Here is a 24,878-nt window from a genome sequence, read left to right on the forward strand (position 1 = left end):
GGATCCATTATGTCTGGCATTTACATTTGAAACATTCTTTTTTAACTTGACATTTAATTGTTTATCACACTTGGTCATTTTAAAGCTTTTTTGAACTTGTTTGGATAATACATAGGTTCATTTGTCATTTTTGAACTTACTCTTACTGTAAGGTGACCAGATTTTAACATTGGTAAAGAGGGAAACCATTGACCGGGGGGGGGGGTGTTCTTGATTAAACATTTTTAAAAAATCAGGACTTTTTAAAAATGCCGTGGGATGCAGGACAAATTGTTCAAAAGCAGGACTGTCCTGCCAAAAGCGGGATGTCTGGTCACCTTAATTTAGATGCCCCTCAAAGGCAAAACTCAGGGGGCTGAATTCTACAGGGGGAGGAGTAAAGGGGGGGATTTGAGGGGCAGCCCAAAGCACCATCTGTCTAAATTTGCATCAGGCAGGCAGTAACATTTCCATAGACCATGATCAGAGGAGCAGCTGATCCTATGGAGAGACTCCTCCTGCATTCAGTCCCAGGCCTACAAGTGGAAGTCCCCCTTCCTTCCTTCCTTCCTTCCTTCCTTCCTTCCTCCCTCCTTTCACCTTCCTTCCATCCTTCCCTCCCTCCCTCTTTCTTCCTTCTAGCCTTCCTCCCTTTCCATTCTTTCTCATTCTGTCCTTCCTTTTACCTATCTACCTTCTGTCTTTTTGTTCTTTAGATCTCTCTTCCCCTTCCCTTCCTTCCTCCTTTCATCCTTTCACCTTCCCTCCTTCCTCCCTTTCTTTTTTATTTTTCTGTTCTTCCCCTTCTCTTCCTTTCTTCTTCCATTATTTTCTCCTTTCCTCCCTCCCTCTTTTTTCCTTCCTCCCTCCCTCCATCCTTCCTTCTTCCTTCCTTCATTCCTCTTGCTTATCTACCTTCACCTTATCTATCTTCTGCTCTTTCCCTCTCTTCCTTCCTTTCTCCTTCCATCCTCTCTTCTTTCCTCACTCACTCCCTTCCTCCTTTTCTCTTCCTCCTTTCATTCTTTCAGCTTCCTTCTTTTTGCCTAACTACTTTCTCTGTCTTTCTGCTCTTTCCATCTCTCTCTTCCCCTTCACTTCTATTCCTTCCTCCTTCCATCCTTTCACCTTCCCTGAAATCAAAAACAGGGCATGGGGCACATGCTGCAACCCCCTGTATGGTCCACATGACCCCCATCCACCACACATGCATGCAGAACCCTCCACACTCATATGCATGACCCACACAGCCCATGTGCATGTGACCCACCACCCCCTGCCCAGGCACGTCTCCCACATGCGCGGCAGAGACCCAAAAATCAGCTATCTGGCAGGAGGCGCGCATGCGACTGAGCGGTGAAGCTGAGCTGGGTGACTGCTCGCATGCCCGAAAGAAGGCTCCATGTGCTACCTGTGGCACGCTTGCCATAAGTTTGCCATCACAGCCCTAATCGAACTACTGCATCTTGCCTGCTGAGATTTTGCTTGGATGAAGTCCTCTTGGAAGTGATGAGATCAGACCTCCTGCTGTACCAGCAGAAGGAAATGGTGCTCTTAAAATCCTGTAGGAGAAAGGATGACTGGGTCTGCAAAGGTAAATGAGAGACAAACTCCCTGAGAGACACTGGGAGCAGGAACTGTCATGCTAAAGTCCATTCAGGTCCAGTTCTTTATTTGTTCACACTTAATATACAGAATCTTGTCAGACCAACCTTCAAATCTACACAGATTTGAAGATACAAATCTATTCCAGACCACAAATGGAGTACTGCATACCCTCGTATATTGATTGCTGGTAACTATGCATCATAATGTAATGATACTAAATTCTGTTTTCATTTCTTAAAACTATAAGGACAGTACATGTCAAGTGTTGTATAGAAAGGGGGAAGGAAATTAGCAAGATTAAATGCGGCAGCTGTAGCAAACAACTTGGAGCAGATGTATTAAGCCTTCTGTGTGTGGGTGTCTGTTTACGGAACTGGAAGCAGAACTGAGGGAAGTAAATATCCATACTGTCCTTCCAATTATTAAAAGTAAAGATGGCTTGGATATTTTGCTGCACTGTGCAGAGCAGTAGAATGAGCTGTCATTGTTTTGTTGGCAGAGATACAATCTATTGAACATCTTGTGGAATCAGCAAAAACACTAATAGGCAAAAAATGCAGTGTGACTCACTGTCATTCTGCAAACCAAAGGTCACAAATAAATATTTTAGGAAGGGTTGTTTATCTAGAGCAATTGCTGTCGGGGTGGGGGGGTGGGTCCAAAAATCTTTTAACCAAATTAAGTTTTGTGAAATTTGTAACCGGAAATCCCACATTGAGAAAATAATAAAGTATTAAATTTCTAGTTCTCAATGGCCAAGAAAATGAAAGCTAAAGAAGATGACAGAGGGGCTAATTCTGGCTGCACAAGATCAAGCATTAAGAACAAATGCATACAAGCAAGATAGCAGCAGACAGAAAGTGCCACCTCTGGAAAGAAGCCAAAGAAATGGAAGGGTTCCTGGCTAGCTGCTCAAAGAAGATCACAGAGACTGATTACAAACAATAGTATAGCAAAGTAGAAACACTGGTGCATTAGAAGATCTGGAAGAAATACTATTTGTCTGCAAGCAAAAACTTTCTATATAAAATAATGCAAAATTGTCAGAGTTTTGGTAGCGTGACTAGTATTATGAGATAAACCCAGGTGCTAAACACAATACACAGTGTCTTCAGACAATTAACAGTGGTTTAATCTACCAATATATACAGGCAAACACATCCATGAGATAAAATCCCTTACCATTCACTACAGACACAAGGAGAGAACTGAATACATGCTGACAGAAACTCCCTCTAATGACCACCTATATATATAGACTTCTGTGGACCACGCATCAGTGTCTTAAAAGGGTTATACCATAGATGCAATGAATCAGCCTCATTGCATTAGCTTACTGATTACAGTTTACAACTTTACATCAGCTGGCAGCTATTAAATCCTCAGTACCTTGACACTCCTCCCATCTAAAGCTTTACAACTGATAATCCAAAAGCTGTGACATATTCTTTATATTTTTCTATAGAAACAGGTTTGGTTAACATATCACATATATATATAGCTTGTCTCTCATATAGCAAAGTACTTTTTAATGTCATCATCCCTATAAATTTATGTTTCTAGGAATATAAAGTCTGTTCATACTTCCACTATTTCTATCTCAATGTTTCTCAAACTTAGCAATTTTAGGATACATAGATGTCATGCTGGGAATCTCAGCACTGAAATTCACCTGTCTTAAAATTGCCAAGTCTGAGAATTACTCTACTATTTGCATTTGGTTGAGTTACTGCAATCTCTTCTTCTTTGAATAAGATATTTCTTCTTTATCACTTTTGGCCATTTAGTTATATTATAAAAATAAGTCCATCAGTCAACTGTACTTCCTTTTATAAAATGCCACTTTAAATGCATTATCTTGTAATATTTTAAAATCAATTCTATTAGCTATTGAAGTTTTCCTTCTAGGAATATTTTCTATGGCTCATTAAAATTTATTTTTCAGAATATCAGGCTTTAATTTAATATAAATTAGAGGTGTCAAACTTGATTTCATTGAGGGCTGCATCAGAATTGTGTTTGACCTTGGGGGATGGGGATGGGAATAGCCAGGGTGGGCAGGGCCAGCTCAATGTCACTCATGTTGGGGGTGCCTGTGGTGGCCCGAGCACTCTACCAGTGAAAAGGGGTTCCTGAGCTCCATTTTTGGCTGCAACGGGTTTAATCCTCTCCCAGCAAAAAATGGAGCTTGGGAGGACTGTCTGCAAAGATCTTGCAGATGTCTGTCGCAGCTGAAAATGGAGCTCCCTTGTGAGCTCCATTTTCAGCTGCGACAGACTCCTGCAACCCTCTGCCAATGAAAACGGAGCTTGGACGGGCCACACATGGCCCTCCCGAGCTCTGTTTTCACTGGCAAAGGCACGGTGGGCTGATCCTTTGCTGTTTCCAGGATGGTCGTGTGGACCAGATCTAAGCACCCTGTGGGCTGGATCCGGCCCCTGGGCCTTGAGTTTGACACTACTGTTCTATACCCTTGCATCATTTCTTTTTTGTATTTTCTCTCTCTGGTAGATCTTTGCTTTTACTATATCCATTCTTTCCATGAATTTCACTTGACTTCTATAATTTTCTTAGATAAATCTTTCGTGCTTGACTAAATCTATTCTTTATTTTATTAAATAAACCATATAGAAACTCTTGAAGATATATATTGTTGATACAATGATTTTATTAATTACTTTTAAGTTATATTTTGATCTTCAAAATATAATCCATAAATGGTATCAAATATTGCTTTTACTTAATAATTTCTCCATCCTTATGTTAAGATATTATGTACATGATCTTTTTTTGTATTGTCCATCCAATAATGTCTATGTATTGCATGGTATTTGGATTGTTGAGGGAAAGTCAATTTACATGCTTTAATTTTTACTAACAGAACTCATTTAGATTGTTTTCTCTTTTTATGTTCAAATTTTGGCATTATTCTGGACACCATGCTCTTTTATTATAGTATTTCTTTAATTACTTTTTTTTTTTTATGTGTGTTAATAATGTATTGCAAGTTGCTCCAGAATTATTCTACTTTCTTTCTGTCTGCAGTTCGACCTGAATCACTTTAATATTGTTTGGCTTGTCATGAAACTGTATTGTAATCTTTGTCACTTTCTACATTGTAGAAAGCACCCACTGACTCCTTTTTTAAAAACAAAAATGGCTATTCCATTTCTTGTATGAATTTTTTTTTGTCCTTGGTGGAAGATCTGGTGTTCCTGTGATATGAAATAACCAATTCCATTTCTGATTGTTGATTCCATGAATATCAATATTTAATCTTAACATTTCTTCTAACATTTTGTTCTGACATTAATCATGTTTTATGATTTCCATATTCTATACCAGTGGCATAGGTATCTTTTTAGCATCAACATTTCCTTCTATTTCTGGCCATATCAACTCTGCATATCCTTTCATTCAATAATACCTTATCACAAACATTGAATTTATAATACTTGCTTTCAACCCTTTCTTATTAACTTCTAGGATATTTTCCAAAATAAAATGTCAATTTTTCCGTGGTATGTTGACATTATCCTGGTTATGAATATACATTTTGTTTTCTTGGAAGAACTCTGGAGTAGTTTGCTATGTTATTCTCCAACCAACTAAATATTCTTAAGATTAATTTCCTTTCTCTACAATTCTACAACAATCCATTTATGGCACTTCCTATTAATCTATGTAAGTCATACTATCTTTCTCTAACTTTATGTTCTCCAAATGTTCAGGATAACAACATCTAAGTTATCATGATTGAGGCCATAAACTACAGAAGGCCCACATATAAGACCGAAGTCTAAATGGTTTCATGCAAGCAAACATTTTGCATTCAGCTTTAACTACTTCATGGTTTTATTTTAATGTGGATGTGTTACTACCCAGATACAAACTGCTGGATTAGTAGGAGCCAACTGCTTACTAAACTGCACAGCTGGATCTATGTATATAAATACAAATTTAAGTTTCTCTCTCTCCTTTTGTTATCCAACATGTTATACAAGGACCTGGTTTTGCTGATTAAAGACAGGATATCAATATCTAAATTAATAGGTAAATTTAATAGTATTTTTCAAGCTGTGCAGTCCATATTGAAAAATCAAAATTTGAAAGTAATGTGAGGTCTTAAAATATTTACAGAATATCTAGCTGGCTTTAAAACCCAATTGCTTTTAAAGTATGTATATCACATACATAATAGAAGATAAGTGAATTACCATATTTTTTTGAGCATAAGACATACTTCCCCCCCAAAAAGGGGGAAAATTGGGTGTGTCTTATATACCAAATGTAGCCCCACCCACCCACAGGCTCCCAACCTTCAGCCATTTTTGGCCTCCGCACATTGCGTTTTTGGCCTCTATGCTTCATGTTTTCAGCTTCCGAATGCTCCACTTCAGACCTGTTCAAGGCTGCGGGGATTGCCACAGCACATCGCTACCAATCACCGCTTCTGCGAGTTACATTTTTGTCCTCCGCGCATTATGTTTTCAGGTGGTAAAAGGCAGTGGGAATTATCTAGTAATTATCTAAATGCTGTCAAAGATTTTAAACACAGTGTAAGATATAACTGTAGGTGCCAATATAGTACCTATTGTTCCTATAACTACTTGGATCACAGTTAGTTCATGTTTTATGCTTTCAATTTTGATGCTAAGGTCTTGGTACTTTGTGATCTTGCCCAATTCTGTCTTCTACTCTATTATCTCTTATCTATTACCTATTGTCTACTATCTATTATTACCACAGAGTCAGTATTCAGAGGTGGGTTTCAGCTGGTCCGGTCCAGTCCATGCGTACCGGTGTTGGAAATCTGGCATCTGTTTGCATACTGGGGTCTCTGGAGGTCCCATACTGGAATGGTCCCTCCCCTGGCCAGCCCCCTCTGCTCTCTTCCTCCACCCGCCCAGTTGCTGCTCGCTCGCCCCGCTTGTCTGTTTTGAGGATCGACGGAAGGACGAGACGGAAGCCAGGACTGTCAAACAAGAGGTTTATTCAAAAGCAACTATTTACAGGCAATTCAGCACTCTCCCTGCTTGACAGCTATTTAAACGGAGCTGTCAAGCAGAAATAGCCAATGAGCGTACCCCTAGCGGCTAGCAACAAGCGACGCTGCACCCCAGCCAATCAGGGCACCGCCTGGCTTGTTGCTAGCCACCAGGTCGTAAGTTGAGGACTTTTTGAGTCCTCAACACCCCTTCCCCCCGAGCGAGAGTGCATGCTCAGCATTGAAGCATGCGTAGTCAGCAAGATAGGCGGGGCGGTGCCGGACCCGCCCAGAACGCCTCTACAGGAGTCGTCGGAGGGGTGAGACCTGCTCATTGTAGCTCCTCCCCGAAGGGAGTGGAGCTCCGAGGGACGCCATCTTGGGATGGCCCAGAAGGCGGGCGCAACTCAGCAGGTAGGCCGGGCTGTGGGGGCACGACAACTTGGGAGGAGTCACCGAGCCGGGAGGCGGCGACTGGTAATGTACAATCATTGTAACTGGGGAATGGGGCCAGATCGGCTTGAGGTTGAAACGGGGACATCGGCCAGCAAGAGGCTGGCAGTGTGGTTGTGGTTGAGAAGTGGCAGGCTGCTGAAGGAAGGAAGGCGCAGGCAGCGAGGCACAGCAGACCTGGGCGATGTGGCCTTTCTTGCCGCAACGATGGCAGATGGTGCCCTTGAAGGGGCATGCTGAATGGGTGTGTCTGCCGCCACAGCCTACACACGCAGATGAGGTTGGAATGGCTGGCTGAGAGGGAGGCCGCCGAGGTTGGGCATGGAGCTGAGCCACTTGTTCATAGTCCGGCTCCACTAGTGGCACCAGCTCGTCGATGAGCAAGCCTGAGCAGCCGGAGGCGGGCAATGAGGAGGTAGAGGAGGAAGCGGGGGAGGTAGAGAAGGGGGGAGAGGCTGCAGATGCTGCATGTCGGCCGTGGACTGCTCCGAGAGCTCGGCTGCTCTGGCTTCGTCCATGGCCTGCTGCAAGGTGATCTCCAGGTGAGCCAGGAGATGGCACCGAAGATGGATGTCTTTGACCCCGCAGACAAATTGCTCTACGAGGTTGTCCTCCAAGTCCCCAAAGTCACATTGAATCGCCGCTATGGATAAGGATTGCAGAAATTGGCTGATGCATTCCGCTGGTTTCTGCACGCATTGGCGGAACGTGTAGCGGCGGGCGATTCGCAATGGGTTAGGTGCGTAATGATTTTTGAGCTTCGCCATCAGTGTCTCCCAGCTGAGTTGATAAACCAGCTGAGGAGAGGCCAGGGCCCTCGCTGAGGCGAACATAGCCAGGCTGCAGCAGCTGAGGAAGAAGCTGCACTTTTCCTCCGGTGGCAGGTTATGATTCTTTGAGGCTATGAGGTAGCACTCAAAGCACTTGAGGAACCCGGCCCACGACTCGCCGGAGGTTCCAAAAGGGGCGAATGGTGGAAGCGCTGCCATCTCTCAGGTAGCGACGTGCGATGAGGGGAAAAAATTGTTCGTATTAAAGAGCCGGCGGATCTCCGCAGTTTGAGTGGCTTCGCGGCTGATTGCCCTCTCGTTTGTCCTAGGCGCTGATTATTGGAATCATCAGTATCCCATCCTCGTTGCCAGTTTTGAGGATCAACGGAAGATAAGACGGAAGCCAGGACTGTCAAGCAGCTTTTTATTCAAAAGCAACTATTTACAGGCGATTCAGCATTCTCCCTACTTGACAGCTATTTAAACGGAGCTGTCAAGCAGGGATAGCCAATTAGCATGCCCCCAGTGGCTAGCAATAAGCGATGTCGCACCTCAGCCAATCAGGGCGCCGCCTGGCTTGTTCCTAGCCGCCAGGTCATAAGTCGAGGACTTTCTGAGTCCTCAACAGTCTGCACCATGCTTGCCCCACCACCCACTTCCTTTGCTGACACTGCTTTTGATTAATCCGCCATGACGGCGGGGCTCTTGCCATCGCTGACAGCCGCTTCTTGCCATAGCCACCATGCTGGATTCACCAAAAGCAGAACCAGCAGCAATGGGACATGCTTGGGAAGGGAGAGCCGGAACTGACTGTCTGGGATTGTGGTTCAGCTGCTGCTGTGAAAATTTCTGTTTTGTCAACTGGCAAAAAGGCATCCATTTCCCAGTTGCCACCAAATGGTCTGTGCTCCCCCCTACGGATTGCTTGGGGAAGAGAAAGCTGGAACCGACTGCCCAGGATTGTGCTTCAGCTGCCGCTATGAAAATGTGTTTTGCCAGCTGGGAGGCTAGCAAATAAGCCTCCATTTCCCTGTCACCGCTGAACGGTCTGTGCCCTCCCCTTATGGATTGATGTTGCAAGAGGGAAGGAAAGAAGTGGGTCTTGGGAGGGACTTCCTTCCCCCTCCAGAGAGCCCATGCCAGCAGAGAGGAGGCCGGCTGGTTTGAATGTGGGCGAGCGGGCAGTTTAGCGGCCAGTGTCTCCTTCACTCATTCGGGTAGGAGAAAGGAGGCATGCACTAAAGTACCCCTGCCACCAAGGGCAAGGGGGAGCATCTTCGCCCTTGGCTATCGGACACCTCTTTTCTTTCTATGCCTGCCCGAACGAGTGAAGGAGGCACTGGCCACTAAACCACCCGCTCGCCCACATTCAAACCAGCCCACCTCCTCTCTCCCAGCATAGGCTCTCTGGAGGGGGAGAGAAGGTCCCTCCCAAGACCTCGCTTGTCCTGGCAGCACCCCGGCGATAGCAGCTGAGCAAGGGAAGGAGGAATTCTGGGGTCAGTATATGTTTAGACTGGACTGGCATGTTTATCCACCAAGCGAGTCTTTTCCAAGATTGGATTTGGCATTGCTATCTACCTATCAAGTTCTTCCTAGGGACCTCAGATTATTATTTGCAAATAAGTTACAGTATGATATTTTATGAGCTCACCATTTATAACATAGAGCCCTAACACTGAATATTCCCAGTGACCATCGAATACATAACTCTACTACTGTTATATTTCCAATCTTTGAGAACCATAAAATGTGATATGTGATGTAATTTGTGTCAGAACAAATATATTAAAGTGTCATGATACTGTCTTTGTTTTAAAAAATGCACAGCTATTTTTCAGTTTTTTATATTTTGGGATGTAGCCATCTGTGCTGCCTACAACATTACATAAAAATATGTTTTCTACCTTTGTTCGATTTTTAGTTTTGCTTTGTAACTTAGGTTGCAAGTATGAATCTCTCATTAACAATGCTTAATATCTCACATTAACTGTCTGATAAACGTATATACAATTCTGAATGAATTATTTGATTCAAAGAAGATTTGACTCAGATTTTCAAATTGTTTTGAAATATTGTATCAAATATTTCCAGGAGCTTTGAATTTATTTGGAGAGATTTACAGGTTATTCAGAGGATAATTAGATTTTCTCATTTTGCAAAAATGATTTTCTCATTTTTATATATATAATAATCTTCATATATATATATATATATATATATATATATATATATATATATATATATATATATATATATATATATATATATATATATATATATATATATATATATATATATAGTCTTATAATCTATTACTGATAGATTATATAACTAGCAGTGATAGCTTAACAACATTTGCATTTTTTTTAAATACATATGGTGGACAGTAGGTTGCAGAAATCTTTCTAAAGTAATAAAGCTACAAGATGGGAAAGGAATGGTGTCTATCAGTTTTTGGTATTTAGGTGTTTAATATAAAATCCATGAGATAATTTAGTAATAACTAGATTTAATTCCATAGATCTAAACTAGAAATAAGTGCATCTAATTTAATTTGGATTCCATCTTTAATATTTGGTCAAGATTGCTGTTGTGTATCATGATTGCTGTGTATAACTTTGGATATACTTTATGGAAATGCAGCACATAAATAAAGAAAAGGAGCTTACTTTTAAGGTAGTGTATTAGAACTATGTTGTATTTACATATATTTTTATATCTAATATTACATTAGTAGTAACAGAGGTACACCTATATATAATTGCAATATAGAATGTTTTGAGAAATTAAGCATTTGTTGCAGTAGTTCCTTAAATAATCAAGGTTAATACCGGACTAATACAGGTAGGACAAATCTATATGTAACAGATGGATATAGCATACCTATCAGGCTTACTAACCATGAGAATAAAACCATTTGTATCTTTTCTTCACAAAATTTATTTCAAATGGGCCAATCTCTTCTTTTGCACTAGTGAGGTTAAAACCAATTTCGTTGCATTTAAGTACAATGACAATAAAGATTATACTATAAAGTATACTCTGCTTTACTCATATCCATTTAGGAATGCTCTTATTGCTAAAATATAATCAATTCATCCAAATACACTTTAAATCTTCTTAGCGGACAAAGTTGCTCGGTTTCGGTCGGAGTTGGACTCCGATTCTGCAGATCCAGCCGAGGCACAAGGGGATAATCTGGTAGACCACCCCTGGGTTGAGTTTCAGGATGTTGCCCTGGGGACGTGGACAAGGCCATGAGAGCTGTGAGTGCCTCCACATGTGTACTGGACCCATGCCCCTCCTGGCTGGTTGCCAACAGCAGGGAGGTGACATGGGGCTGGATCCAGGCGGTTGTTACCGCCTCCCTTCGGGAGGGGGGTCTTTCCCCCCGCACTTAAAGCGGCGGTGGTGAGACCCCTCCTGAAGAAACCATCCTTGGATCCAGCCGTTCTTAACAATTATCGTCCAGTCTCCAACCTCCCCTTTGTGGGGAAGGTTGTTGAGAAGGTGGTGGCCTTTCAGCTCCAGCGGTCCTTGGAGGAAGCTAGCTATCTTGACCCATTCCAGTCCGGCTTCAGGCCTGGCTACAGCACAGAAACCGCTTTGGTCGCATTGACCGATGACCTCTGGAGAGCCAGGGACGGAGGCTTCGCCTCCATCCTGGTTCTCCTTGACCTCTCAGCGGCTTTTGATACCATCGACCATGGTATTCTTCTGCGACGACTGCGGGAGGTGGGGGTGGGAGGCACTGTTTTGCAGTGGTTCTCCTCTTACCTCTCGGACAGGTCGCAGTCGGTGTTAGTTGGAGGGCAGAGATCGACCCCTAGGCCCCTAACATATGGGGTGCCGCAGGGTTCGGTCTTCTCCCCCCTACTTTTCAACATCTACATGAAACCGCTGGGCGAGATCATTCGGCGGCATGGGATAAAATACCACCAGTATGCGGACGATACTCAGTTGTATCTGTCCGCCCCGTGCCAACTCAATGAAGTGGTGGATGTGATGAACCAGGGACTTGAAGCTGTTAGGGACTGGATGAGGGCTAACAAACTCGTGCTCAACCCAGATAAGACCGAGTGGCTGTTGTGTTTCCCTCCCACCAATCCGGCAAGTATTCCACCTCTCAGACTGGGGGGTCAAACATTATACCCCTCAGACAGGGTCCGCAACTTGGGAGTCCTCCTGGACCCACAGCTGTCTTTCGAATACCATTTGTCAGCTGTGACCAGGGGGGCATTTGCCCAAGTTCGCCTGGTGCACCAGTTACACCCCTACCTGAACCGGGAGGCTCTCACAACAGTCACTCGTGCCCTTGTGACCTCTAGGCTGGAGTACTGCAATGTGCTCTACATGGGGCTGCCCTTGAAAAGTATTCGGCGACTTCAGCTAGTCCAGAATGCGGCCGCGCGAGCGATTGTGGGTGCACCTCGCTTCACCCACATAACACCTATCCTCCGCGAGCTGCACTGGCTACCTGTCGATCTCCGGGTGCGCTTCAAGGTGCTACTTGTCACCCATAAAGCCCTACATGGTAGTGGATCTGGGTACTTGAGAGACTGCCTACTGCCAATTACCTCCACGCGACCTATTAGATCTCATCGATTAGGCCTCCTCCGAGTTCCATCTGCCGGTCAATGCCGACTGGCAACTACGCGGAGGAGAGCCTTCTCGGTGGTAGCTCCGACCCTATGGAACAATCTCCCCGTGGAGATTCGTACCCTCACCACCCTCCAGACCTTCCGCGCAGCCCTCAGAATCTGGCTATCCCGTCAGGCCTGGGGCTAAGACTGTAACCCGCCCGAATGGTATGAATGTTGTGTTTTTTTAATTATGTATTGTCTTATATGTTAAAAAGTTTGTCTCCCCCTCCCTCTTGGATTGTGAGCCACCCTGAGTCCCCCCAGGGAAAAGGGCGGCATATAAATAAACTTCTATCTATCTATCTATCTATCTATCTATCTATCTATCTATCTATCTATCTATCTATCTATCTATCTATCTATCTATCTATCTATCTATCTAAAATCTTCCCAGAACTGAGCAAAATATTTAAGGGAGTTGGACAATGAGTATTTTAGATGGAGTTCCTCCTCTTCTATATTAGCAGAGAAATCTATGCATTGTGCTCCTCTTATTTGCACTAAAGAATAGAATACAGAATAACACCACTGGGAAAGGACTTTGGAGTCTTCTAGTCCATCCTACAGCTGCAGGAGGACATCCTATACTATTTTGGAGAAATGGCAAAGAGGCTTCTCTGTGACAGCCTCACAAATATATTGGAAGACTGCTATTGTGTAAGTCCTAGTCCCTTTGTTAGACTTGACATAACTAGTTCACACAATCATTCATCAATTTAGTCTCTAGTCAACTAATCATCTTTGTTGTTCATCTCTGCATTCTTTCAAGAGTCTCAACATTTTTTTTTGTATCATGGTGATCAAAATGGGATGCAACCTTCAAGTATAGTCTTATCAATCCAAATTAAAGTTGTTCTAATACTTCATGTGATCATGATACTATCACTCTGTTGATGCAGCCTAGGACTGCATTGGCTTTTTTCAAAGTAGCAGCATGCTGCTGATTCATACTTAAAGTGATTGTTTACTAGGATACTTAGATCCCTCTCACAGTTACTGTCAGTTACAGTAGGTGCTAACTATTCTATATCTGTGAATTTAATTTTTATTGCTTAAGTGTAAGTCCTTAGTTTTCTCATCATTGATTTGCATTTTGTTGGATAGATCCCAGTGTTCAAGTCTGTCAAAATACTACCGTAACTTCAGTCTATCTTCTAAAGTGTTGGCTATTCCCCACAACTTGATGTTGTCTGCAAAATTGATGATCACCCCTTCTAGCCTCTCATCTAAATCATTGGTGGAGATATTGGAGTACTGGGGCTAAGACAGAAGTTTGAGGTACCACATCACATACTTAACCTTCATTTATATGTAGTTCCATTGAGAACTAGATGATGAGTATGGTCAGCCATCTATCCCACATTTTTATATCTTATTAAGAAGTAGATTGTGGTCTATTTTTTTCAATTGACTAACTGATGTCTAAGTAAATAATATTCATAGTATTCACTTTAGCAAAGTATCACTTTGTTAAAGAATGCAGCAAAGTTTGTCTGCTATGATCAGCTTTTGACAAAAAGCATGTAAGTTAGTTCAGCTTGTTTCTAGGTATTCACATATTCATTGGTTGATTATCTTTTTCGGGATCTTCACAGGAATTGATGTCAAGCTGATTAGTCTATAATTTCCTGTCCCATTTCCCCCCTTTTGAAGATCTGAACCACATCAATGTTTTCCAGTCCTCTAGTATGTTCCCAGTACTCCATGATCTTTGAAAAATATGGTTCAATGGTTCTGAGATCACATTGCCAGCTCCTTTAGAACCCTGAGATGTAATCCATCTGGTCATAAAAATTTAAACTCATCTGAAGTATAGATGTTATCTTTTCTTGCCTAACTTGATTTGTATTCTTAATCTGTCCTTTGATTGGACTATTTTTCCTTTTGTGTAAAAATGCAAATAATGAATTAAATTCGTTTGGGTTCTAATTAAGGCATCAGGCTAAAAGCTAGAAGACTATGAGTTCTAGACCCATCTTAAATATAACAGCTGGGTTACCTTGGGCCAGTCATTGTTTCTGAGCCCTAAGAAGGTGATGGCAACGGCAACCACTTCTGAAATCCTGTCAAAAAAACAGCAGGCACTATTCCATGCAGTTGTCAGTAAAGCACCCTGCCTCAAAGGCACAGACACACAAATAAAAGGTAAGGTTGTATATAAATACCATTGTTCCCTTCTTACCTGCCAGATGAAACAACTGGAAATAATGACAGTAAACTATAATATATATTATAAAACTATATAACCATTCAAGGTTGCAGCATGGGAATGCTCTTATTGTTGTCTGGTGAAGCAATCCCACCCTATTCAAGGATATTCTATTCCATTCCTTTTCCCAACCAGTTGTTTTAGAAAGCAGGCCTGTTATCAATATATCATGACCGAATTTTTCTTTTTGAAAAAAATCTTTTTCTAAGATTGTTTGTACGTCTGCATACCCTAACTCTCATGTTGATGATGCGCACGGTATCAATTCAGGCTATATGATTTATGCCACTCACGAATGAATATTAAAAACAGGCAGAATGAACACCTTATGGCTGTTTACAAGTAGTGTAAAGGAGTGTTGGCAGGGTCTTCTAGACTTGGCATTTGATGCTTTTGAAAGGAAAGTCTGGATTCATGGTATAAAGGGATGGATGGCCTTTTAATGTTGTAAAGAAAAGTGCTGGTAAAAATAATGTTTTCCAATCTCTTCACATGCTTTTGTAAAAGAATAATTTCCAGCTAAAGGGGAGGCAGGGGGAATCTGTCTCCATTTGATCTGATTTTCTAGTTCTCTGGCTTTATCCTCTTTAAAGAGTTTACTGGTCTAAATTTTCTTCTTTTAAATAAGAAGAGAATGTTAATACTTTGTTTGGATCTGATTGTTTTTTTTATGCTGTAAATCACCTTAAAACATTAAACTCTACTGTATAAATATAAATACATCATTGATTTGGACCTGATCGTTTATCTGGCTTAACTCTCAGCCAATGTAGTATCTGGGCACTGGGTGCAGCTTCAGCAGCTCATTAAATTGAATGCTTAAACATCTCAAGAAGACCTCATCATCTTCTCAGGCTCTTTCTATCTCAAATCATGTTTTCTATTAGGAATGAGCTAAATGTTTAACCAAAATCTGGTTTCAAACAATGATCACCTGGTTTTTGGTGAAATGGAAAACAATCTATTCCACTTTCTACATAATAATTTTACAGATCTTTGATGATTGCAATAATTTCTTCTCTTGATTCCTCTTTCTCAAAATAACCCTATCTAATTCATTCATGGATACTACATCACTGGAGGTTTTTAAGATGAAACTAGACAGACACTTGTCTGAAACAGTATAGGTTCTCCTGCTTGAACAGGGGGTTGGTCCTCCAAAGTCCTGTTCCATCCTATCCTATCCCATTCTACCCCATATTAAGCCATTCATTTCTTTTTTTCCAATTTAGGCTTTGCCAGATTCTCAAAGGACTCTGGGCAACTCACAATATAGCAAAAAAAAAAAAAACCAAATAGAAAATGAATAAACAAGTTGGAAATTCAATCACTCAACTAAAAAACAAGTTACAAAACAAATCTTAAACAAGCTCTATCAACAAGCTCTACATAATTTCTGGATATCTTACTCATAACAATATATGCACACATGCCTACCTGTACACACAGCCATAATGTGGTTTGTTTGGTTTTAAATCTAGAATGTCACAATTAGCATTATGTGGGAACTAGGTTGTTACAGTTCAGTCAACAAATCATGATTAGCTTAGCCTGATCTATGAAACCTGCAAATATGATTTAAGTTTGCTATTAATAGATCAGTGAAAACAATGTCACACTAATTTCCCATTGATTTCCATAGATCTTGGATCCAATCAACTATCATTTGAATTGAATGCAGGAATGTTTATATTTGTTCATTTATTTACTGGTAGTAGCCCTCCAGCCTTCTCTAAAGATGTCAGTAATTGAATGTCGAGGCCTAAGTGATTAAAGTAACCAAGCGTTCACATGACCAATCTAATATGTGGATGGTGGCTTGATTTTCCTTGTTTATGAAGCATATTTACCTAATATTTACCTAAACCAAATTGCCGATCCAATATGAAATAATCAACATTAACTATATATTAATATTTAATAGTTTGGAGTTAAAAAGAATTACATTGTGGAGCCCACACATTAGAATTCAAACAACCTATTTGAAGATTAATCTTAACAGTCTTAGAGACAATTGTGAGGCAAGGTGAGGGTTTTAACACTCTCATTTTGTGGGGTTTGATAGCTTTTAAACAAGCATCATTTTTTAAAATATTGATATTTGACAGATTTCAAAATGTATTCCAATAACTATGCAGTTATTCAGTCGCCATATATCTGAGCAATTTAATTCAGACCTCAGGAAACTATCCTGTCTTACTAAGGGAAAAAGCACTGCTTTTAAATATGGCAAGACATGAAAAGTTGATTTCCCTGAATTTAAGCCCAAAACTCACACATTCTTCCATCTTATGTTGCTACCAGAATCTTCTACCCTATTTGTATCATCTCTTATTTGTCTCTATTGGGCCTCCCTTCCTGAGAATTAGAATTGACCTCCAGATTCAGCTGCAAATCATCAGGAATCTGAGCAATATGGACTTTGTTTCCTTTTAACATATTTTAAACAGCTGGAACTCTGAATCTTAAATAAAAATGTGGCAAGAGTTTCTGATAAAACACTGGAATAGGGGGTGTTTGGTGGCCATTGACAGAAGCCATTTGGAGACGGCCACTCTGATTAAAGTTGCTTTACTCTTCAGATGAATGCAGACAGGAGATCAAATAACTTTACACTAAGCCTGGGCAGTTATTAAAAGAAACACAATCCTCTTATAATCTAGTGAAATGGGCACATAAAGATGGGGCTTAGAGAAAACCAAATCTTTATGCAGAGAGAACTATGGTTCTAATTTTCCTTCCAAGCTGCAGGTTACCAAGAGACCTATGATCCTTTGATAGCAGCTGCAGTATTAACAAAGCACCAGAATGCGGGAAAAGGAAAGTGGGAAGTATAAGACTGAGGGACCCAATGTCTTTCCCAAATACAGAAATTAGATGGTTTTAGCAAGACTATCTCCAGAAAGTAGTGAAGTCACACATCTGTAGGGGCCTTATTATTCAATGAAAAGGATCAAAACTCTAGTGTTTTGTATGGAGCACACAAATAGCTCACAGATTATGCAGGTTCTTTCATTAGCCAAGAAGCTGCAAAAATCTGGAGCCACTATCTCTTGGCAACAGTTTTTGACTCTGAGCAAGCTAATCCCAAAAGCAAAACCTTTGGCCCAGGCAAAACAGCACATCGCCTGCAACTGTTTGATTTTCTGTGCTAGGAAATAATACATAATTATTGGGTTAATGATAGAAGAGAAGGTAGAAGGCAGCCTGAATCTAACTCTGCCCTATATCTTTCCTCTGATTAAAAGGGCTTCATGAAGATGGTAATTATTCATTGGGCCAAGAGATATTATATAACACCATTGATGAGGGCAGCTTGCCAACCGAAGAGGGAGGAAGAAAACATCATGGTAATTATAGACTTGGTATTAACCAAAAGTTCCTTGGGGAGGGAGGCATCTTTCCGCAGTCCACCATCTCTTTACCAAGATTCTGTGCCGCAGCTCCCCAGTCCACTGAGCCGGAATTCAACCATTTTTCCAAAGTGAGAAACGCGAGCAGGGAGTGCGGTTTTGATGGTGCACGGCGATTCCCCTGATATTATTTAAAAAAAAAATGCGGAAAGACAAACAACGCCACCATTTACTGCCCTGCAAGGCATTGAGGCAAATGGGGCAACACAGGTCAGACAGCCTTGAATATCTCCTTTCGGTTTCCCGCAGGGAAGGATTCGATACAGCACTTAAAATGCCCGTGCCCTTCTGATTAATTCAGACACTTGTTTGTCACTCGCCCTACCGGCCTTCCACCCCATCTTGTAAGAGCTCCAAGTCATACAGATAATGCCCTTTGTGCAAACCAGTCTAGAGAAAACGGATCGGGCTAGGCGGCAGCGCAGCTATAGAAAGCCAGACGTTGATCCACGCCGATACCCGCAGACGCTGCCTTGCCCGAAATCGCGATTGAAGCGCTTAGCGTTTGCATTTGCAACGCCGTGGCAGCGCTGCACGTCTTCTGCCTCAGCTTGGTTGTGCAGCTCTTTTCAGATGGATCCGAGGGGTTCTGATCTCTGTCCCACGAGTTTATTGAAGGATCTGTTGCAAGGTTCCCCCCTTCCCCTCGCACCTCTACGCTTCCTCCCCAAAGCCGTGAAATCCCAAAGCACACAGACTCAGCTTTTTGTCTAGCAATTGCTGCGTCTTCGCTTACCTTTTCCTGTGCCCTGTTCAGCCTCTTTTGGACATTTTTCGCAAAGATGCCCGTTTTCATGTCAGCCATGATGGCTGGTTCAAAGAATCCTGATGCGGAGGCAATTCAAGAACACAACTGTAAGAAGGAGAGAAACGAGGCCGAGTCGAGAGAGAGAGATAGCAAGCGAGCGAGAGAAAGAGAGAGCGAGAGAAAGAGAAAGGGGAGGGCCATAGGGAAGAAGGGGGGTTACTTAAAGAGAGAGCTTGAGAAGATCACGCATGACACAATCCGACAGACTGGGAGGATCAAGTTGGAAGACTACGGTTTTAAGCATACTACTTAAAAATTAGCTTGGAGCAATGTGGTAACACCTACCGCATCTTGTTAGTTCTTTTACCACCACCACCACCACCACCCAAAAAAACCTGAGTAAGGCCACAAGGAATTCCATGGGATTACGATTTTGAGGTTAGGCCGACGCGTATCTTTTTAAGTCCTGGAAGTGTGCAAGAAGAGAATTATCTTCCATATTGCTGCCTACAGGGGTACTACCAATTGAGCTTTCTCTTCATTTTATTACAAAATTACACGACAATTAGTTGCAGGAAAAAGTTTGGAGGAGTTTTCACCTGTATATAATTAAACCGGGGAGGCGACAAGCAATCTACGTTGACTGAAATCGGGATCTCCTCGTCCATTTGCTCAGTCCAGAGGGATGCTGGGAATTGAAGTTCATCAAAGCTGAAGAAACTCAGGTTGCCCACTCCTGGACTAAAATAGTGCAGCTCGTGTCTCTTTCTCCCTTCTTCTTAATTGTATTTACACATGCATGTTTAAAATCAAGTTAAGGCAAATCATTCAGATAATGTGTCCAAAGTCTATGATTCTGAAGGATATATACTGGATAACCATTTGTCATTAAACCTCCTACCCCCCCCCCCACAAAAAAACCCCATGTACTTTGAACTGATGTTGGCTTCTTACTGAAACCATATAGAAAGTTGATACAGAAACCCAACATATCAGAAAGTGAATATGTTAGAAAGCAAGATACTAGAACTTACAGTTCCATATTTATGTTTGCCGCTGGCTCCAAATTATCCCAACTGTCAGTCTTAGCAAATAAAACTAATGAATGGCATAAACTCAGTGATATGTTTAGCACTCTGCTCTCAATTCTATAATGAAACAAATGTCCGTTAGTAGCCATTCTGCATGTGTTCTCAACATTTCAAAAGTCCCAAATATTGAGAACCCCACACAGCAATGTAGCTGTCCAAGGTACTGATCTATGATGCTTGCAACAGGAAACATATTTACAGTTCAATCTGGATTTTGTGGTGCTACATAGAACTAAGGTCTCCTGAATTTTATGGGATGTATTGATTAATAGGCATATAATATAGGGCTACCTAATATTATGGGGTTTTCATGGGCAATCTTTTTCCTAGGAATCTTAGGCCAAATCTAGAGAGTTGAAGAAATAAAATAAGTTAGACAGCAAAAAACGATGCAAGGTGAGCCAATTAAAATGGCAGAACGTGAACAGATGGCTAGGATTTTTTAAAGAGTTGATGAAAACATACAGTTGTCAGAACAATTTTAGATTATACTGATGCTTCAATTCCCCATTGGACTATGCAGGATTATAATGCAAGAAATGAAATACTACTTTTAAGTTTTATAATTAGACTTACATTATATTTTGTCCAGTAAGGGGTTAAGCTATCTTTTGTTTTTCTGTTACAGAGGGCATAATACTAATATTAGATGAGAGTTGTTTATCTTGTGGGCTCGTCTATTCAAGTGAGTTTTCCTCTTGAGGTGATTGAGTGCCATGAGAAACCTTATATTTTACAATAATATGTAAAACCGTTAGATTATAGAATTTTATAGCTCTGCTGAAACATTAATCATGGATAAAACATACTGCAAACTAGTATTTGATCTGAGAGATATTCTTTACAATTTAGGATAGAATGGAGCATGTTTGCAGTAGTGCCTCCCAGTTTTATTTTATTTTATCAATTTTTAGTACTCCTACTTGATTCTTTTTTATTTAATTAACATTTTTTGGTGGAGATAACAGCGTAGAACATAATACAAATAAAAACTTTTTTTGCTGCCAAAGAATTAAATAAGCATGGGAAAAAGAAAGAAACGCCATGGCACCAGCCCAGGATCTCTCCCTCCAGTGAAGACAGCAAAACAACCAAGAATTGAGGAGCTCTTTGTTGGCAAGAGATCTGTAAGTAAAACTAACCCCCCCATCTCCAACAATCTGGAGAGATTAGAACAGGACCAGCAAAAAGATATGGGAAATCAACATTTACTAGACTTCTCCGATCTGGTGGAGGGGGAACAAAATGAATGCCAGCTCTTATCACAAACAACTAGTTCAACAACTTCCTTTATGGAGTCTAAGTTAAAGACTAAAAAGGCAAAGAACAACCAGATAATTCAGAGTATGGAGAGTTTACCCTGGGAAAATTCAACTGAGTTTATGGCAAAGCAATGCCTTCTCACAGCGCAAACGGTGGTTTCAATATTTGAACAATTAATTGCCATCCAACATGATGTAGAGTCATTGAAAAAAGATTTAGCGGTTTTTCTTCAAATGCAATATCGGGCCCCAAGAACTCCCACTAAAGTTCTGGCAGAAGATATGATTAACTCCCATTCGCAGGATAAGGAAAAGGAAATAGAACAAAGAGCCAGAGAAACAGTTAAAGAGACAGATAAAAGGAGGCAGTCCTCTCAAAATAAACAGTCCTCCCCCCAGACAAGGCATCAAGAGGAAAAGAAGAAATCAGGAAAGAATCCCTCCCTCAATTACAACAATCACATCGCTCGCTACAAACACAAAGGATAGCTTTTAGAATCCATTTGAATGGACTTAATTATGGACGTTGGAATTCCAGAAGTGCAATATTAAATTCCCTAAGCCAGCTTCTTCACTGTCACGGGGGCATGATTGATCTCCGGGCTGTGGAGTGGTTACCTGAGGCCCCAAATTGGAAGCAGATCCTTCTGTCTTTCAAACAGCCCACCATACCACAGATGTTATTCAAGATGAAGGCATTTTTAGCCTCCTTCCAAATCTTTCCCATCAGAGTCTTTGGTGAGGAAAGGGTTATTCCGTTAATAACTAGCATGCGAACCTCCAAGGCGAATGACACCACCTCATTTTCAACCTTGGAAAAGAAAGAGAATGATAGTGGGAGTAAATCAGTCTTGCCTGGAGAAGAAATACGTAACAGCACAGAAGCTGGCCTCATTAACGCTTTTGGTGCTCTCCCAAGGAAAGAACAAGACAATATATTATTCAAGCTAGAAAATTTAAAGAAATCCTTATTGGTCACAATGGACACAGCAGAGCCACTTATAGACCTGGTTTCCCCAATAATTGAGCCTCTCACTCCCCCCCCCCCCAGAGGACAAGAGATTGCATGAATTCAAGATGATAGAAAATAGAAGCCAACACTGGGGTATTAGAGACCCCAGTAGAGATGGAGATGTTTTCATCCCTGTGTGAAAATTCCATGACACCTTCATCACCGCCAGCTCCAAACCAAGATACTGAGAGTTGACTCACGAAAGAGCCACCATTGCAAAGAATGAAAGATGACCTAATAACGCCTTGCCCTACAACCAGAGAAGAGGCTTCGGAATGGCAAGCTCTGCTAGCTGGTGCTAAAACCTCTTACCCTGAACAAGTTTCTCAAGAGTCTACACATGACCTAGATGGGTCCTCCCTATTTTTAAAGAAGACCAATTCAGTGTGCAATGACATCTCAATCCATGGTAACAACCAGACAACTTCCCTTTGTATAAATCAAGTTTCCTGATGAGCTCCAAAAGTTGACCCACTCTCCCTTATAACCCAGAATATAGCAGGTTGGTACATCCCATCAAAAGACCAACTCTTTTTTGACTATATATCACAATTTGACATCCTCTTCTTGCAGGAAACCTGGGCCTCCGCAGAGATTCAGTTAGATGGTTATTGGGTTAACTCAATTCCGGCTGTCCCAAGCAAGGTGGGGGGGGGAGAGCTAAAGGAGGTATTGTGACATTAGTTAATACATCCTTGCATTTTAAATGTGTACCACTGCCACCTTTCCAGTCATGGGTTGTAACTACATTACTCTTATTTAAACAGGTGGAGATTTTGCTTTTCAATATCTATATTCCTCCACTTAATAAGAATAATGTGATTAACAAGATTGGGACAGCATAGAAGATTTTATTCTTGGCTGTTCGGCCAAATTCCCCAAAGCTGCAATAATTATATGGGGGGGATTTAAACGCTAGGATGGGTCCAAATGATCAAGCATTATATAAGCACTTTAAGATTCACTATGATGAAAATGTAACAGATGAATCTTTGCATGCCAGACAATTTAAAGACCCTAAAGCTAATCAGGCAGGCTTATGTGTAAGACAAATGACTGAACGTTTGGATCTGTGTATCCTTAATGGGTCCCCATGGGGCGATTTCCCAGCAGAATATACTTACCGGGGAGCAGGAAGAAAATCCACAGTTGACTACTGGATAATATCATATGGCCTCCTGAAGTTCTTACTGAAGATAGAGGTAGACTCGCAATTGGAAAGTGATCATAATACAATACTCCTTACTCTCACATTGCACCAGAATTCTCTAAGGGCAGGCACAGCCTACCTACCCAGATTAGAAACTCAAAATACCCAGGTAAAAATTAAATGGAATGAGAAAAATGCTAAGGAAGTTACCAAAAGGATGTTAGCCCCTGAAACCATAGAGTTACGTACATCTCTACTAACTGTGGGGGATCTTACCTAGAGGGGTTTGAATCCTTAATTGTAAACTTGAATTCGGTTCTCAGTAACAGATCACTAGCTCACCCCAAAATGCTAGTTTCAAAAAACAAAAAATGATTTGATAGAGATTGCGTTCAACGGTCTTATCCCCCCTACTATTTAACATCTACATGAAACCGCTGGGCAAGATCATTCGGAGGCACGGGATAAGACACCACCAATACACGGACGATACCCAGCTGTATCTGTCTGCCCCGTGCCAACTCAATGAAGCGGTGGACGTAATGAACCGGGGTCTCGAAGCTGTTAGGGACTGGATGAGAGCTAACAAACTGGTACTCAACCCGGACAAGACCGAGTGGCTGTTGTGCTTCCCTCCCAATAATTTGGCTAGTGTTCCATCACTCAGGCTGGGGGGCCAAATTTTACACCCCTCAGACAGGGTTCGCAACTTGGGAGTCCTCCTGGACCCACAGCTGACCTTTGACCATCACCTGTCGGCTGTGACCAGGGGGGCATTTGCCCAGGTTCGCCTGGTGCGCCAGTTGCGCCCCTACCTGAACCGGGAGGCTCTCACAACGGTCACTCGGGCCCTTGTGACCTCTAGGCGGGAATACTGCAACGTGCTCTACATGGGGCTGCCCTTGAAGAGCATCCGGCGACTTCAGCTAGTCCAGAATGCGGCCACGCGAGTGAATGTGGGTGCACCATGGTTCGCCCACATAACACCTATCCTCCGCGAGCTGCGCTGGCTACCTGTTCATCTCCGGGTGCGCTTCAAGGTGCTACTTACCACCCATAAAGCCCTCCATGGTAGTGGATCTGAGTACTTGAGAGACCGCCTCCTGCCAATTACCTCCCTACGACCTATTAGATCACACAGATTAGGCCTCCTCCGAGTTCCATCCGCCAGTCAGTGTCGACTGGCAACTACGCGGAGGAGAGCCTTTTCAGTAGTAGCTCCGACCCTTTGGAACGAGCTCCCCGTGGAGATTCGCACCCTCACCACCGTCCAGACCTTCCGCACAGCCCTCAAGATCTGGCTATCCCGTCAGGCCTGGGGATAAAGATTCTAATCCGTCCCCACCCGAATTTTGTGATTTTTTTTGTGATTTTATTGAGATTTGTAGGCCGCCCTTTTCCCTGAGGGGACTCAGGGCGGCTCACACAAAATCGGGGAAGGGGAGATACAGACAATAACAAAGACACATATAATAAAAACAGTAACCAACATGCATTCATCATTCGGGAGGGGCAACTATCTTCATCCCCAGGCCTGACGGGCTAGCCAG

General features: G+C 42.0%; 1 protein-coding gene across 2 annotated transcripts in view; it reads right to left on the minus strand.

Annotated features, from left to right (window-relative positions):
• The window catches only part of AMPH (amphiphysin), a 228,107-nt gene extending 209,111 nt beyond the window's left edge, over positions 1-18,996 (minus strand). Inside the window, exon 1 of one of the 2 annotated variants that reach the window (XM_087713101.1) lies at positions 18,802-18,996. In XM_087713101.1, coding sequence (XP_087569227.1) covers positions 18,802-18,870 — 69 coding nt within the window. In that variant the 5' untranslated portion in view covers positions 18,871-18,996. The remainder of the gene's footprint in view (positions 1-18,801) is intronic. The other variant, XM_087713099.1, reaches the window with a different exon arrangement.
• Positions 18,997-24,878: the final 5,882 nt, after the last annotated feature.

Source organism: Thamnophis sirtalis, unplaced genomic scaffold (genome assembly GCF_051295495.1).
Source record: "Thamnophis sirtalis isolate CommonGarterSnake01/CBP01778 unplaced genomic scaffold, rThaSir2_p1.2 scaffold_4, whole genome shotgun sequence".
Classification (NCBI taxonomy): Eukaryota; Metazoa; Chordata; class Lepidosauria; order Squamata; family Natricidae; genus Thamnophis; species Thamnophis sirtalis.